The 15,733-nt window shown below is 47.9% G+C and overlaps 2 protein-coding genes and 2 long non-coding RNA genes across 4 annotated transcripts; all 4 read right to left on the bottom strand.

The window, feature by feature from the left end:
- Positions 1-617: 617 nt before the first annotated feature.
- On the bottom strand, positions 618-1,967 carry LOC149402551 (uncharacterized). Its single transcript, XR_016296192.1, has 2 exons — positions 1,780-1,967; positions 618-868 (listed from the first exon to the last, which is right to left on the bottom strand). It is a non-coding gene; the product is annotated as an uncharacterized LOC149402551 (long non-coding RNA).
- A 689-nt stretch (positions 1,968-2,656) lies between these two features.
- On the bottom strand, positions 2,657-3,040 carry LOC149402550 (uncharacterized). The gene has a single exon (XM_089608431.1). It carries the CDS (start codon positions 3,038-3,040, stop codon positions 2,657-2,659), a length of 384 nt encoding a protein of 127 aa, XP_089464557.1.
- Positions 3,041-3,101: 61 nt separating this feature from the next.
- Positions 3,102-5,354, bottom strand: LOC149402549 (uncharacterized). The gene is made up of 4 exons (XM_089608430.1): positions 5,319-5,354; positions 4,031-5,222; positions 3,792-3,946; positions 3,102-3,692 (listed from the first exon to the last, which is right to left on the bottom strand). The coding sequence occupies exons 1-4, from the start codon at positions 5,352-5,354 to the stop codon at positions 3,102-3,104; spliced, it is 1,974 nt and encodes a 657-aa protein (XP_089464556.1).
- A 2,189-nt stretch (positions 5,355-7,543) lies between these two features.
- Positions 7,544-9,026, bottom strand: LOC149402548 (uncharacterized). The gene is made up of 2 exons (XR_016296159.1): positions 8,706-9,026; positions 7,544-7,794 (listed from the first exon to the last, which is right to left on the bottom strand). It is a non-coding gene; the product is annotated as an uncharacterized LOC149402548 (long non-coding RNA).
- Between the last annotated feature and the right edge of the window lie 6,707 nt (positions 9,027-15,733).

Here is a 15,733-nt window from a genome sequence, read left to right as displayed (position 1 = left end):
CTCTCCTGTCTCCCCCGTTCTAACGGGTCAATCACAAATCCTAAAGAACGATTATATCACATATCAAAGGCTGGGTTTCACAAATCTTACGTTTGAACTTATTGAGCGAACTCACGCTAAGTTTTCAGGAAAAGCGGCCGAAGCCTTAATCTTTGAGGTTATTCGATTTTAAAGCTTTTCCTATTCTTGTTTACTAACAAGCAATAATGCACGTAAACAAGGTTATTCCCTTGGTATGTAGTTGACTTAAGTCTCCACACTTACCCGGAAAAGATCGTCTGAAAATCTGTTGACTTCCGGAGTTTCCTTGCTTTACACGCTTCCCGAGACTACGCGTCCTGAAGTGTTAACACGTTCCGAAGCATCGAGAAACTAAAACCCGAAGTTGAAACTCATTAGTCAATGATTCGAGAGATGATGACAAGCTTAAGGTTCGTTATCGGGATTCATTGCGAGTCAGTTCAGGGGTTCGAGAATTTAATTCACTTATTTCTCGGCTTTTCGGAATTTAAACTTATTCAAGACTCATACGAATTCGTACCAGAGAATGAGTACGAAATAAAATCAAAATCCTTATTTTAACGAGTCTTAAATAAATTAAAGAAATAATCCGAAAATAGTACGAACCGAGAATTCTAAATGAATTAACCAAAAATTAAATTCTCAAACATCTCTTAACAAATAATTAATAATCCTTGAATACAAATCTCAAATCCAAAATCAAGACTCGAGTCTAACGCTATAAAGCGATAAACGACTCACGAGTGAGATCGAGCTTTAAAAATCTGTTCTGAATTCTCTAACTTTCCAGCTTCCACGCGTTTAGTTCCGCCGGCTCTCGCTCGTCTCGACCTGATCTGTGACTGAGCTGTGAAATTCAGAAAACGAATATCGAGTCAATTATAACATCCAACTCTCGACTCGACTTAGAAACCGAAAGCGAACCACTAACACAATTCTCAAATCCAATATAACTTGTCACAAAATCCATAACCTTGTCAACAAATCACGTAAACTTGTCATAAAGTTCACATTTCAACCTCAAAAACGAGCTAACCAAAAACCTGAGCCCGAACGAATCATCAAATCTCAAATCACAAACTATCAATTTCAAACCCAAATTCTCAAATCTCAAAATCACAATAACCAAAACTCATGTCACTTCTCCAAATCACGCTAACCAAATCCGAGTCTAAATTCTCAGGTCAAACTAACGATTTCAAATTCAAATCCATCTTCCAAATCAATTACAAACTCAAATCATAACAACCCAACGTTTCCAAGACACATAAACAACTCAACGAGTCACGCCTCAAGTCTTGAATAACTCTCAAAATGATTCTACAAATTCAACCTACTCACACAAAACGAGCCCAAAAACATTCTCACGGCCAAAATAATCAACAAACACGGCCAAGCTAAAATTCGCGACAATTCCATCAAGAACTCAAAAATCAAACGTCCATAACAACTTCCGAGCTCAGAATTTACTCCGAAAAACACTAAATAACAACAACACAACATTTCAGAAATCACAGCCAAAGAGATTCACACGGCCAAGACAACACACGGCCACACAAACTCACGGTCAAGCAACTCAAACCAAAACCGAGTTCAAGCTTCCAATCAAATCATCAACATCACAAATCAAAAATCTCAAGTTCAAATAACAACTAATCACCCTCAATTCTTCAGAAATCATCATAGAATTCGAAATCCCCAAATCAAATTCCAAATCCCTAAACATCAAAATTGATTTCGGAGAAGAAATTTCCTCACCTTGCTTGCTATGAAATCGATCTCCTCGGCACGTTCTCACTTGATTTCCGGTGTCCTTCCTCGGTCAGCGGCCATGGCGACTCGGCGGCGGCGACTCTTCTCCTCGGCGAGGCGCGCGCGCGGTGGCTGTGAGTTGCACGAGAGGCAGAGCGACGAAGGAGAGGAAGACGAGGAAGAAAGAAGGAAGGACGAGGTGGTGGTGGCTGAATGGCGCGGCTGGTGGTGAGCGGCGGCGATTGAATTTTTTTTTTCTTTGTTCCTTCTTTCTTGCAGGTCGCGCGATAGTGAGGAAGAGGAAGATAAGTTTCTTCTTTGCACGTGAAGAAGAAAAGAGAAGGGGAAAGAACATTGGAGAAGCAGGAAAATAAATTATTTATTTATTAAATTCACTTTTCCTCCATCTTCTAAAATCAACCCCACTCTCACGTTTTTATTCTCAAATAGCTCCAAAAACGTTACAATCACGTCCTTGTCACAAAATTTTGTCACTAAAACCCGTACTCGCTCGAACTTTTAATTAAGTTATTCAAACCGAGACTTTCCTCATTCGTTCTTGATTAATTTAAATATATTTAAGGTTTCTCGGAAATAATTCTCATCCTTGAGAATTTATTTCTTAAATTAAATTCCGGCATATTTCCTCGGAAAATAATTTATTATTCGAGACGAACTCGATAAATCTTTTATTTATTCCGAGATTTTCCATCACCTTAAGATAATTTAAATTAACTCGATAAACTTCAACGTCCATAACTCATTCAAGAACTTACTTGTAACACACGAAAGCTCATTTATTAACCGTAAATTACAAACGGCGATATTCAAAAGTTTATCCTTTACAATCCCTACCCCCTTAAAAGAGTTTCGTCCTCGAAACTTAAAACAGAGTAGGGTACTTCTTTTGCATCTCACTCTCGAGCACCCATGTAGCTTCTTCCACAACATGCCTCTTCCACAAAACCTTGACCAAAGGAATGGTCTTATTCCTTAAAACTTTATCCTTGCGATAAAAAATCGCTACAGCTGGCTCTTCATATCTGACTTCAGGAGAGATCTCAACCTCTTGCTCTTGTAGAACATGCGAAGGGTCAAACACATACTTCTGTAACATGGACACGTGGAATACATTATAAAGGTTGGGCATAGACGGCGGCAACGCCAAGCGATAAGTTGTCTTGCCTACACGCTCAATGATCTCAAAAGGTCCAACATACCTTGGACTGAGCTTCTCTTTCTTCCCAAACCTCATAACTCCTCGCATGGGTGAGATCTTCAGAAAAACTTTCTCTCCGGCTCCAAACTCTAGAGGTCTTCTATGTCTGTCAGCATAGTTTTTCTGACGACCTTGAGATGTCTTCATCTCGAACCTTCAGTTGATGGTATCCCGAACGCAAGTCAATCTTTGAGAACACTGTCGCTCCTGACAGTTGATCAAAAAGATCGTCAATCTGTGGCAACAGATACTTATTCTTGATCGTCACCTGGTTCAACCCACGGTAATCAATACAGAGCCATAGGGAACCATCTGCCTTCTTAACGAACAAGACTGGCGCTCCCCAAGGCGAATGGCTTGGTCGTATGAACCCTTTGTCAAGCAACTCTTGTAGTTGCGTTTTGAGTTCTTTCAATTCCGCTGGAGCCATACGATATGGAGCTTTCGATATCGGAGCTGTTCTTGGAATGAGCTCTATGTTGAACTCAACTTCTCGATCAGGAGGTAGACCTGGAAGATCTTCAGGGAAAAAAATATCAAGGAAATCTCTAGCAACTGGAGTCTTATGCGGCTGTGGCTTGACTATCTTCGTGACGTCTACCACGCTTGCAAGGTAACCAGCATATCCCTGATGCATCATCTTCACAGCCTTTAGCGCCGATACGATCGAAAAACTCGATTTCCGAGAGGAACCTTGGAACTACAGCGGTCCAAGTCCTGGGTTCTGGAATAGAACCGACTTCTTTCGGCAATCTATGATTGCATGGTGGGTACTTAACCAATCCATTCCAAGGATTACGTCATATTCCACCATTTCCAATTCTATCAAGTCTACTTTCATTGTCTGATCATGAACTCGGATAGGCACGTCTCTATACCAGCATAACGACTGGTACTTTTCTCTAGAAGGCGTAGCCGTAACGAACGGGTACGAGAATTCCTTCTGATGCTCACCTAACTGATCAGACTTCCTAGATGCGATGAATGAATGTGTGGCTCCTGAATTCTATCAATGCTAGGAATCCACGAAAATCTAACCTGTGACAGTGGTGGGCGACCCTGCTCGTACTTCATCTTCTCGGATGGGGAAGACTCTGGCATTAGCTTTCGGCTGCTCTTTGGGTGCATGGGTCTTTACTTCTGGATTCTCACATACTCGGGACAGATGTCCCTCTTTCCCGCATTTGAAACACACCAGCGCACGAGCATACCACTCTCCCTCGTGCGATCTGCCACACCTTCGGCACACGAGCGACTGATTGCTTCCAGAGGTCCTAGGCTTCTTACTAGGCGGCCCTGAACGTCCGCTATCTTCACGCCCTCTGTTCTGGTTCATCGACTGTGATTGATTTCCAGAACTTCCTTGAGGTCGATAACTCAAGCCTTGTTGGGACCTCATTCCATCTCCTCGTTGTGGCTGATTATCCCACCCTGATTGGGATCTGAATCTTCTCCTTGATTCGCTCTGCTTTGGGCCAACAGCTTCAGAAGGTGTTGCGGTAGTTGGTTTCGGTGCAGGAGTTCGATCACCCTCACGCCAACCAGCAATCCGTAAAGCTCTTTGCACAGCGTTGGCGTATGAGCGAGGTCCAACATCTCCGCTATCCACTTGGCTCACGATGTCAACATTGAGCCCGTGCATGTATTTCATCTTCCTAGCCTGATCAGTAGGGACTAGGGAAGGAGCGAACCTGGCTAACGTGTCGAACTTTGTCGTATATCCTGATACCGACATTGAACCTTGTCGTAGGCTCATGAACTCGCGTACCTTGTTCGACAGGTTAGCTTCACTCAGATACTTCCCGTGAAACAGATTGAGGAAATGGACCAACGTCATTGAGTGGACATCCTCCGACGACGCCATCACTTCCCACCAGCCCCTAGCCTCATCCTCCAGTTGATTCACAGCGCAAGCCACTCTCTCGGTATCGGACAGCTGCATGTAGTTGAAGATCTGCTGCATCTTCTTAACCCAATTCTCAGCTACAGCTGGATCCCCAAGACCGTCAAACGTCGGAGGCTTCTGCTTTCGAAACCTCTCATATACCGGCTCGCTCACAGGAGGAACGACGTCACGAATCTGGAAGTTTAGCTCCTCAGGAGGATCCACAAGCACTGGCGGTGGATTCTCTACTCGTTCTCCTGGAACTGGAGGCGCTGGGTGCTGTTGAGGCGGCGCGTCCAACCTCGTTAAGAGTTCTGCGATCGTGCGGTTCTGCTCATCTAGGTGCTACGCGAACCTCCGATTCATCTCATGTCTATGGGTCGCGTCAGCAGCTTGTCTCTCCAGCGCGCGTCTCATCTCTGTGAGATCCGCCGCTGTAACATTCTCGGCATTAGACGGCTCTCGTCTAGGCCCCATGCCTGCTCAATTCTACACATGGAAGAGGGCATGGCTAAAATCCAAGTCACAACATCGAGAATGCGAGAAAAGAAAACATATCAACACACGATCCTAACTCAAAACGAGATCTCATAAACATTTCTCATATCTACATCAAGTCAAAAAGATATATACAACCTGCATTCATGCCTTTACTATTTACACGTCACATGGCAACTATCGCTATCTACACAAATCTATAGACTACCAGAAAGAGACTAGCATTTCCCGAGGCTTAGTCAAACGGGTTCCAAAAAGGAAAATCATGTCGCTGCTTACAACTATCCGCGTTCTATCAACAAAGAAGGCAACAGTAAGCTCAGCATGATCCCGCAATCCGTACCGGAAACGTGTATCTCAAGTCTACAGGAAAGGTTAAACCTGGGCTCTGATACCACAAAACCTGTCACGACCCGCGACCTCTTGTCGCCGGTTCACGAGCCGCGACGGTGGGTTACATAACAAGTCTCAACATCAATATAACAATATATCTCATATCAACAGAAACATAATCAAATCAACATAATAATCATAATACTTCTGTTAAACGTAATACGATATCATATAAGTATTATAAGTCATTATATAAAAACCTGGTAAATTTTTCGTTTTTCTCAATTCAAACTTTGAGTCTCACTACGACTCTAAATATTTACATAACCGCTCCTGGGTTTACGTATAATTACAGGAAATAGTTTTAGGAACGTAGAGTACGAAAGGGGTTCAACAAAATATAGTCATAACTATAGAAGAGGTTGATCCCGAGTGAGTCTCCACTAGCCCAAAGGTCAAGAGATACACGTCCGGTCTTCGTCTTCAGTTCTGTTATTCACGTCGCCGTCTTGCCCTTCTCTACATTACCAAGGGTCATAAAACTATGAGTCGATTGACTCAGTAAGTGGGAGTCTAACTTAGAAAATAAAGCGACTAATGTCATGTGATATCGTGTGACGTGCAAACAAGCACATAAGAATGCAAGGATGCAAATCTAACAAGTTCTAGAGCATGAATCGTGTGTACACACTCTAACTAGTACTTGTCGTCTTTAAGGTTACACACATCCCCCGCTATAACCTTCAGAACGACAAGAGACCAGCCTTAGACTTCGAGCAGCAGTCGTCCGGCGGCCTAAGAGTTTTAACGTCTGTCTGGGATCCACTAATGGTACCAACTTCATTCGGCGTCGGCGCAACCCCCAGGCCCTCATAGCCCGTCAAGGTGCGTCCTTCAGGTCCTCATAACCTGGCATTAAGATCGGGTGCGACTCTTGGTCGACTTCCCGATAAATGAGTACTCAGCGCCATCCCCCAGGCCCTCATAGCCCGTCAGGGTCCATTTCGTTTTGGTACCATCGACGCAACAATTCTTTAAGGTTCAGGTACTCTGCTGCACTCAGAGTACACACCTATGCTACTTACAGGAGAGCGACTCAGGATAAATCCTGAAAGATATTTCATTTCCCTTTTATGCTCGTTAGTGTTTTAGGTTGAAGACTCGGGATGTGACTCCCGGTACTTCTACCCTCGATTTGAATTCGAGAGTTAAACATGGCTCTCCTGTCTCCCCCATTCTAACGGGTCAATCACAAATCCTAAAGAAAGATTATATCACATATCAAAGGCTGGGTTTCACAAATCTTACGTTTGAACTTATTGAGCGAACTCACGCTAAGTTTTCAGGAAAAGCGGCCGAAGCCTTAATCTTTGAGGTTATTCGATTTTAAAGCTTTTCCTATTCTTGTTTACTAACAAGCAATAATGCACGTAAACAGGGTTATTCCCTTGGTATGTAGTTGACTTAAGTCTCCACACTTACCCGGAAAAGATCGTCTGAAAATCTGTTGACTTCCGGAGTTTCCTTGCTTTACACGCTTCCCGAGACTACGCGTCCTGAAGTGTTAACACGTTCCGAAGCATCGAGAAACTAAAACCCGAAGTTGAAACTCATTAGTCAATGATTCGAGAGATGATGACAAGCTTAAGGTTCGTTATCGGGATTCATTGCGAGTCAGTTCAGGGGTTCGAGAATTTAATTCACTTATTTCTCGGCTTTTCGGAATTTAAACTTATTCAAGACTCATACGAATTCGTACCAGAGAATGAGTACGAAATAAAATCAAAATCCTTATTTTAACGAGTCTTAAATAAATTAAAGAAATAATCCGAAAATAGTACGAACCGAGAATTCTAAATGAATTAACCAAAAATTAAATTCTCAAACATCTCTTAACAAATAATTAATAATCCTTGAATACAAATCTCAAATCCAAAATCAAGACTCGAGTCTAACGCTATAAAGCGATAAACGACTCACGAGTGAGATCGAGCTTTAAAAATCTGTTCTGAATTCTCTAACTTTCCAGCTTCCACGCGTTTAGTTCCGCCGGCTCTCGCTCGTCTCGACCTGATCTGTGACTGAGCTGTGAAATTCAGAAAACGAATATCGAGTCAATTATAACATCCAACTCTCGACTCGACTTAGAAACCGAAATCGAACCACTAACACAATTCTCAAATCCAATATAACTTGTCACAAAATCCATAACCTTGTCAACAAATCACGTAAACTTGTCATAAAGTTCACATTTCAACCTCAAAAACGAGCTAACCAAAAACCTGAGCCCGAACGAATCATCAAATCTCAAATCACAAACTATCAATTTCAAACCCAAATTCTCAAATCTCAAAATCACAATAACCAAAACTCATGTCACTTCTCCAAATCACGCTAACCAAATCCGAGTCTAAATTCTCAGGTCAAACTAACGATTTCAAATTCAAATCCATCTTCCAAATCAATTACAAACTCAAATCATAACAACCCAACGTTTCCAAGACACATAAACAACTCAACGAGTCACGCCTCAAGTCTTGAATAACTCTCAAAATGATTCTACAAATTCAACCTACTCACACAAAACGAGCCCAAAAACATTCTCACGGCCAAAATAATCAACAAACACGGCCAAGCTAAAATTCGCGACAATTCCATCAAGAACTCAAAAATCAAACGTCCATAACAACTTCCGAGCTCAGAATTTACTCCGAAAAACACTAAATAACAACAACACAACATTTCAGAAATCACAGCCAAAGAGATTCACACGGCCAAGACAACACACGGCCACACAAACTCACGGTCAAGCAACTCAAACCAAAACCGAGTTCAAGCTTCCAATCAAATCATCAACATCACAAATCAAAAATCTCAAGTTCAAATAACAACTAATCACCCTCAATTCTTCAGAAATCATCATAGAATTCGAAATCCCCAAATCAAATTCCAAATCCCTAAACATCAAAATTGATTTCGGAGAAGAAATTTCCTCACCTTGCTTGCTATGAAATCGATCTCCTCGGCACGTTCTCACTTGATTTCCGGTGTCCTTCCTCGGTCAGCGGCCATGGCGACTCGGCGGCGGCGACTCTTCTCCTCGGCGAGGCGCGCGCGCGGTGGCTGTGAGTTGCACGAGAGGCAGAGCGACGAAGGAGAGGAAGACGAGGAAGAAAGAAGGAAGGACGAGGTGGTGGTGGCTGAGTGGCGCGGCTGGTGGTGAGCGGCGGCGATTGAATTTTTTTTTTCTTTGTTCCTTCTTTCTTGCAGGTCGCGCGATAGTGAGGAAGAGGAAGATAAGTTTCTTCTTTGCACGTGAAGAAGAAAAGAGAAGGGGAAAGAACATTGGAGAAGGAGGAAAATAAATTATTTATTTATTAAATTCACTTTTCCTCCATCTTCTAAAATCAACCCCACTCTCACGTTTTTATTCTCAAATAGCTCCAAAAACGTTACAATCACATCCTTGTCACAAAATTTTGTCACTAAAACCCGTACTCGCTCGAACTTTTAATTAAGTTATTCAAACCGAGACTTTCCTCATTCGTTCTTGATTAATTTAAATATATTTAAGATTTCTCGGAAATAATTCTCATCCCTGAGAATTTATTTCTTAAATTAAATTCCGGCATATTTCCTCGGAAAATAATTTATTATTCGAGACGAACTCGATAAATCTTTTATTTATTCCGAGATTTTCCATCACCTTAAGATAATTTAAATTAACTCGATAAACTTCAACGTCCATAACTCATTCAAGAACTTACTTCTAACACACGAAAGCTCATTTATTAACCGTAAATTACAAACGGCGAGATTCAAAAGTTTATCCTTTACAAAGCTTATGGAGGAACTTCACACTGCTGTAGGTTTCACTAAGAGAAAGAGGAATCAAGGAGAGGCACATTCTACTGAGCAAAAAGCCTCCGCCTCTGGAACTGTGAAGAGACCTTACAAGGCCGATAAAAAGAACTGTTAGCCAATCTCAAAGCAAAGGAACATAGTATTGTACTAGTTACCGAAGCATGCTTAGTAGCTGATAATGTATCAACGTGGATTCTTGACTCCGCTGCTACTAACCATATTTGTTGTTCCTTGAATGGTTTCAAGAAAACCAAAAGCTTAGAGGAAGGCGAGTTCTGTTTCAAATGGGGTGATGGGAGCCTGGTGTCTGCAAAGGCTGTGGGATCCGTGACGCTGTCTTTTGAAGACCGCACTTTAAACTTGAATAATGTTTATTTTGTTCCTACCTTTGGGAAGAACTTAATATCCGTTGCTCGTCTTCGTGAGCAAGATTATTGTTTAAAGTTCATTAAGAATGGAATTCGTATTTCGTTTCCTGATAATTCTTTTGTCACTGATGCATGTATGAAGAATGCTCTTTTCTACATCTATCCCACTCAACCTTCTCTTTTAGACACCGAAATAGACAATGATCTAATTAGGGAGCCAAAGAGGATCAAACTTTCTGAATCCTCCGATCTAACAAAATCAACACACCTATGGCACTTAAGACTTGGTCATATCAGTCTAGAAAGGATTAAGAGACTTGTGAGGGATGGTCCACTCCAAGCCTCTGCAATAGGTTCACTACCTACTTGTGAATCCTGCATAGAAGGAAAAATGACTAAGCGACCTTTCTCCGATAAGGGTCGAAGAGCCACTGAGTTGCTGGAACTAATACATTCTGATGTATGTGGTCCGCTCAACCAACAGGCACGTGGAGGATACGAATACTTCGTTACCTTCACTGATGATTACTCAAGATATGGGTTTGTCTATTTGCTTAAACACAAATCCGAGACCTTTGACGTATTTAAGGTCTTTAGGGCTTTAGTGGAAAAGCAAACTGGCAAAGTGATCAAAACCCTTCGATCTGATCGAGGTGGTGAGTATATGTCTGGAGAGTTCGATGACTTTCTTAAAGAAGAAGGTATCGCTTCTCAGCTTACCGCACCTGGCACACCTCAACAAAACGGAGTGTCAGAGAGAAGAAACCGAACTCTTATGGAGATGGTTAGATCAATGATGAGTTACTCATCACTCCCGCTTTCCTTTTGGGGATATGCCCTCGAAACAGCCGCCTACATTCTGAACCAAGTTCCGTCCAAAACGGTTCCTGGTACTCCTTATGAACGATGGACTGGCCGTAAAGTGAATCTTGGCCGCATCCGAATTTGGGGTTGCCCTGCACACGTTCTGAGGCAAAAGACTAGCAAGTTGGCTAGTAGGTCAGAATTGTGCCTGTTTGTAGGATATCCGAAGGAAACCAAAGGTTTTTGTTACCGGTCCGTCTCGGTCCGGTAGATCGACGACGGCCACGCTGGCGGCCGTCCTAAGCCCGGCGCTCGTCCGGGGCCGGCACTCGCCGTGGCCGGCGCTCCATGGCCGGCCCTCCTCGGCCGGTGTTCCAAGGCCGGCCCTCCTCGGCCGGCGCTCCAAGGCCGGCCCTCCTCGGCCGGCGCTCCAAGGCCGGCCCTCCTCGGCCGGCGCTCCAGGACCGGCCCTCCTCGGCCGGTGCTCCAAGGCCGGCCCTCCTCGGCCGGCGCTCCAGGACCGGCCTCCTCGGCCGGCGCTCCAGGACCGGCCTCCTCGGCCGGCGCTCCAAGGCCGGCCCTCCTCGGCCGGCGCTCCAGGACCGGCCCTCCTCGGCCGGTGCTCCAAGGCCGGCCCTCCTCGGCCGGCGCTCCAGGACCGGCCTCCTCGGCCGGCGCTCCAGGACCGGCCCCCTCGGCCGGCGCTCCAAGGCCGGACCCCCTCGGCCGGCGCTCCACGGCCGGCCCCCCTCGGCCGGCGCTCCAAGGCCGGCCCTCCTCGGCCGGCGCTCCAAGGCCGGCCCCCCTCGGCCGGCGCTCCAAGGCCGGCCCTCCTCGGCCGGCGCTCCAAGGCCGGCCCTCCTCGGCCGGCGCTCCAAGGCCGTCCTTCCAAGACCGGCCCAAGGCCAAGGGGTTCCTCAAACACCTCTTGGCCGCCTATAAATAAGAGGGTCTCTCCCTCGAACCAGGTAATCCGAATTTGAGTACTGAAACGCTGCCGAACTAACAACTCGCTCGTTTCTCTCAACTCTCGACCCCTAAACACTAAACCTCTATCAACCACCTCAATCCTACTAATGTTGAGCGTCGGAGAGGTAAACGGAGGCAACCCCTCTGTTTCCCCTTTGTAGTTCACACCTCTTCGCTTGTGTTTCAGGTGCTTGGACGAGATAGACATTACAGACAGCTAAGGGACGACTTGAGATATCGAGTCCGACACGCTCGAGCCGGAGTGAGACCACTTGGTCCGGCCTTGGGTCTAACCATTTCCGGTTCCTAAATCGTTGTCCGAAAAACTGCGACAACATTTTGGCGCTAGAAGGAGGGGATCTCTCGACCTTGACGACGCATTCCCTCTACCAGTTTTTCTCCCTCTGTTCTCACGACTCTCGAGAGATGAGTCACATTCCCACTACCTCCGCGGGTACCCGAGCGACTGGCTCGAGGTACGGTCTTCGGCACCTCGCACATCGTCTTGAAGGGCAACCTCGCGATAGCGAGAGCCAGCCCCAAGACCCGATGGTTGACCCCGAGGCCGCGCTCCGAGAGGACACGGCCCGGCGGCTTGCGGAGCTCCTTGACCGCCCCGGCGTCGATGGTTCGCTCATAGCCGACCTCCTCGGCTATGACGTTGAGGATAGGTCCGCCAAAGACTACTCCGACTCCGAATATGTGGGGGAGTCGAGGACCAACGAGGCAACGCCTAGCCTCGCCCCTTCGCGGCCCGAGAGGCCCGACGACGCTTTGGCCGGACCGTCGCACATAGGGCGGCAGCAGGCACGGTCACATTCCCGGGGACTCGCCCCCTCGGTTTCAAGAGGTGGCCGGACACGGCCCCTCGCCGAGGAGAGAGCGACTCTGGTAGACGATGGGGCCGACAGCCGAAGCGCCCGCCGGACGGCCCGACCAAGGGCGACCTCACCTCGCCCCGCACCTAGTGCGGACCTTAGAGAGCGCTTGACGGCGCAGAGAAACTCCCGAGGGGAGGATCTCCGCCAAAGGCTAAACTCTCGAAGGGACGCGCTCCCCGCCGCAACTCTCGGCCGGCCACAGGCCAATGTCGTGGACCAAGCGTCCAACGAACGCCAACCGGTGACTCCCGTGGCCCCAACGATCGGCCCCGCTAATGGGCTCGACATGGTCACGATGATTCAAAGCCTCCAGAATCAAATCATCGAAATGAGGGAGTCGGGGAGGCAAAGGCCGTACGGAGGGATCGAGGAATCGTACTCTCCCTTCGCCGCACAAATCCTCGCGCAACCATGCGTGGGGAACTTCAAGCTACCGTCCATTCCTCCCTACGATGGACGTACGGACCCCCACTTCCACGTCCAACACTATGAGACGTGGATGACTATGCAAGGGCAGGCGGACGCCACCCTCTGCCAAGCCTTCAGCCTGACCCTCACAGGCTCGGGGTTTGAGTGGTTCCGAAGCTTGAGACCGGGAAGCATCCCGTCTTTCCGGGCCTTGCGAGAGGCTTTCCTCGCCCGATTCGCCACCCTCGTGGCGCAGAAGAAGCCGAAGACCCACCTCCTCTCTATCCGTCAAGGAAGAGACGAGACGCTGAGACAATACCTCGCTCGCTTCACCGAGGAGTCTCACAAGGTCGAGGGGTTCGACGACAGGGACGCCATCACGGCGATCACCGAGGGAGTGCGCACGAGCGACTTCCTCAAGTCTATTGTTGGCCAAGTCCCGCGTGACATGGCGGAGCTGATGACAAGAGCCCGCACATACATGGGAGTCGAGGACTATCTCGATGGCCGAGATGGCCGAAAGGCAGGAGGACAGGGGAGTCGCCGCCGCGACGATCGAGATGAGGATCGTCCCGACCCCCGAAAGAGGAGGAATAAGGGAAGCCAGGCCCCTAACGGCCGTTCCCTCCCCGGGCCGAAGCCATCGCATGTCGACAGCTTTCGGAGGTTCTCGCCATTCACTCCTCTGAACACTCCGCCGGAGCAAATCCTAGCTCTGCATCGTGACAAGTTGGGGAGCCCGACCCCGCTCACGAAGGATCCCGCCAAGAGGGATCAAAGCAAGTACTGTGATTACCATCAGGATCACGGGCACCTGACATCCGAATGCTATCAGCTTAAGCGTCAGATTGAGGCCCTGATTCAAGATGGGAAGCTGAAAGAGTATGTCCTAAGAACTATCGGGACGGCCGCGGCGCACGGAGGTCGCCCGCGGCAAGGGAAGAAAGGTCCGGCGACGGTGACTGTCACGGACCGCGCGACAAACGAAGAGCCGGAGAGCTCGCAACTTCACGTCGTGGGTGCAATCTTGGGTGGCCCGGAGTTCGGGGACTCGGCCACGCAAAGGAAGAAGTACGTGCGCGAAGTTTCCCAAGGGAAAATAGCGCACTACATCAACCATACGTACGAGGTCCCTCCCCCGGCCCCCTTCGAGTCCATGTTCTTCACCGGACAAGAAGCAACGCGAGTTCTCCATCCGCACAACGACGCGATAGTCGTCTCCGCCCCGGTCGCCAACAACCTCGTCCGGAGAATCCTGATCGACAATGGGAGCTCCGCCGACATAATCTTCAAATCGGCGTTGGACAGGATGAAGCTATCCGGGGTAAGACCGACCCCGATCTCAACCCCACTCTTCGGCTTCTCCGGGGAGAGGGTTATGACGGAGGGAACTATCGACCTCCCGGTTACCTTCGGTACGCCGGGGGGGCTCGAGGTTACCCACATCGTGTCGTTCCTGGTGGTGGATCAGCCCTCGGCTTACAACATCATCGTCGGCCGCCCGACTCTCAATCGGTTGAAGGCCATAACATCCACGTACCACCTGATGATGAAGTTCCCGACCGATAAAGGGATCGCCGTGATGTTGGGAGACCAATCCATGGCGAGGATGTGCTACATCCAGGGCGTGGATGGAAAAGGGAAAGCGAAGGTGGTAAGCACCGTCTTCCAACTCGGAGACAAATTCCCGTGCAAGTTAGAGGAAGGAGGCACCTTCGGAGAGCTAGACCAAAGGGACGAAGTCGAGCGTCGGAAGGTGGAGACACCGGACGACCTCGTTCCCGTCGTGTTGGACGATGCCAAACCTGACCAAGTGGTCAAGATAGGCGCCCAACTCCCGTCTGAGACCCGAATCGAGCTCGCCGCTTTCCTCCGAGAACACAAAGATGTCTTTGCGTGGACACACGCCGACATGCCGGGGATCGACCCCGAGATCATGGTTCATCGTCTCAACGATGACAAGAGAGTGGCCGAGCGCGTTCAACCGCGACGGGCGTTCAGTGGGGAGAGGTACCAAGCCATTGGTGAAGAAGTTGACAAACTTCTTGCCGCCAACTTCATCAGGGAGGCGGAGCACCCCAAGTGGGTATCCAATGTGGTAATGGTCAAGAAGCCAAACGGGAAATGGCGGATCTGTATCGACTACAAAGACCTCAACAAAGCCTGCCCGAAAGACAGCTTCCCTCTCCCGAGGATCGAGCAGCTCGTGGACGCCACTGCGGGCCACGAACTGCTAAGCTTCATGGACGCCTACTCAGGCTACAATCAGATCCGCATGCACGAGCCGGATCAAATTAAAACCACCTTTGTTACGAACCGCGGACTTTACTGTTACAAGGTCATGCCCTTTGGCCTCAAAAACGCGGGAGCAACGTATCAAAGGTTGGTGAATCGCATGTTCGCCAATCAAATTGGCAAAACTATGGAGGTCTACGTGGATGACATGCTTGTCAAAAGCCTCAAAGCCCGCGACCACGTCCGAGACCTTAGGGAAATGTTCACGATTCTGCGGCGTTACAAGATGAAACTTAACCCCAACAAGTGCGCTTTCGGGGTCGAGTCTGGAAAGTTTCTGGGCTACATGGTGAGCCGCCGCGGGATCGAGGCCAATCCTGAGAAAATTAGGGCGATCTTAGAGATGAGGTCGCCACAAAAGGTCAAAGAAGTTCAAAGCTTGACGGGAAGGATCGCCGCCCTGACGCGATTTGTTTCCAAAGCCACTGATAGGTGC

This window comes from Urtica dioica, chromosome 3, assembly GCF_054948205.1.
Source record: "Urtica dioica subsp. dioica isolate 48M chromosome 3, U.dioica_male_clone48M_v1_H2, whole genome shotgun sequence".
Taxonomy (NCBI): domain Eukaryota; kingdom Viridiplantae; phylum Streptophyta; class Magnoliopsida; order Rosales; family Urticaceae; genus Urtica; species Urtica dioica.
Note: the sequence above shows the minus strand (reverse complement) of the source record. Positions and strands in the feature narration are given on the sequence as shown.

What these genes read in the sequence shown, in the direction of transcription:
- LOC149402549 (XM_089608430.1), bottom strand. Translation starts at nt 5,354, where the DNA reads ATGGGGCCTAGACGAGAGCCGTCTAATGCCGAGAAT. An exon ending in AGCCGTCTAATGCCGAGAAT is followed by an intron (nt 5,223 to 5,318) that starts GTTACAGCGGCG and finishes AGGTTCGCGTAG; the next exon opens with CACCTAGATGAGCAGAACCG. An exon ending in TGGAAATGGTGGAATATGAC is followed by an intron (nt 3,693 to 3,791) that starts GTAATCCTTGGA and finishes GGACCGCTGTAG; the next exon opens with TTCCAAGGTTCCTCTCGGAA.
- LOC149402550 (XM_089608431.1), bottom strand. Translation starts at nt 3,040, where the DNA reads ATGCGAGGAGTTATGAGGTTTGGGAAGAAAGAGAAGCTCAGTCCAAGG.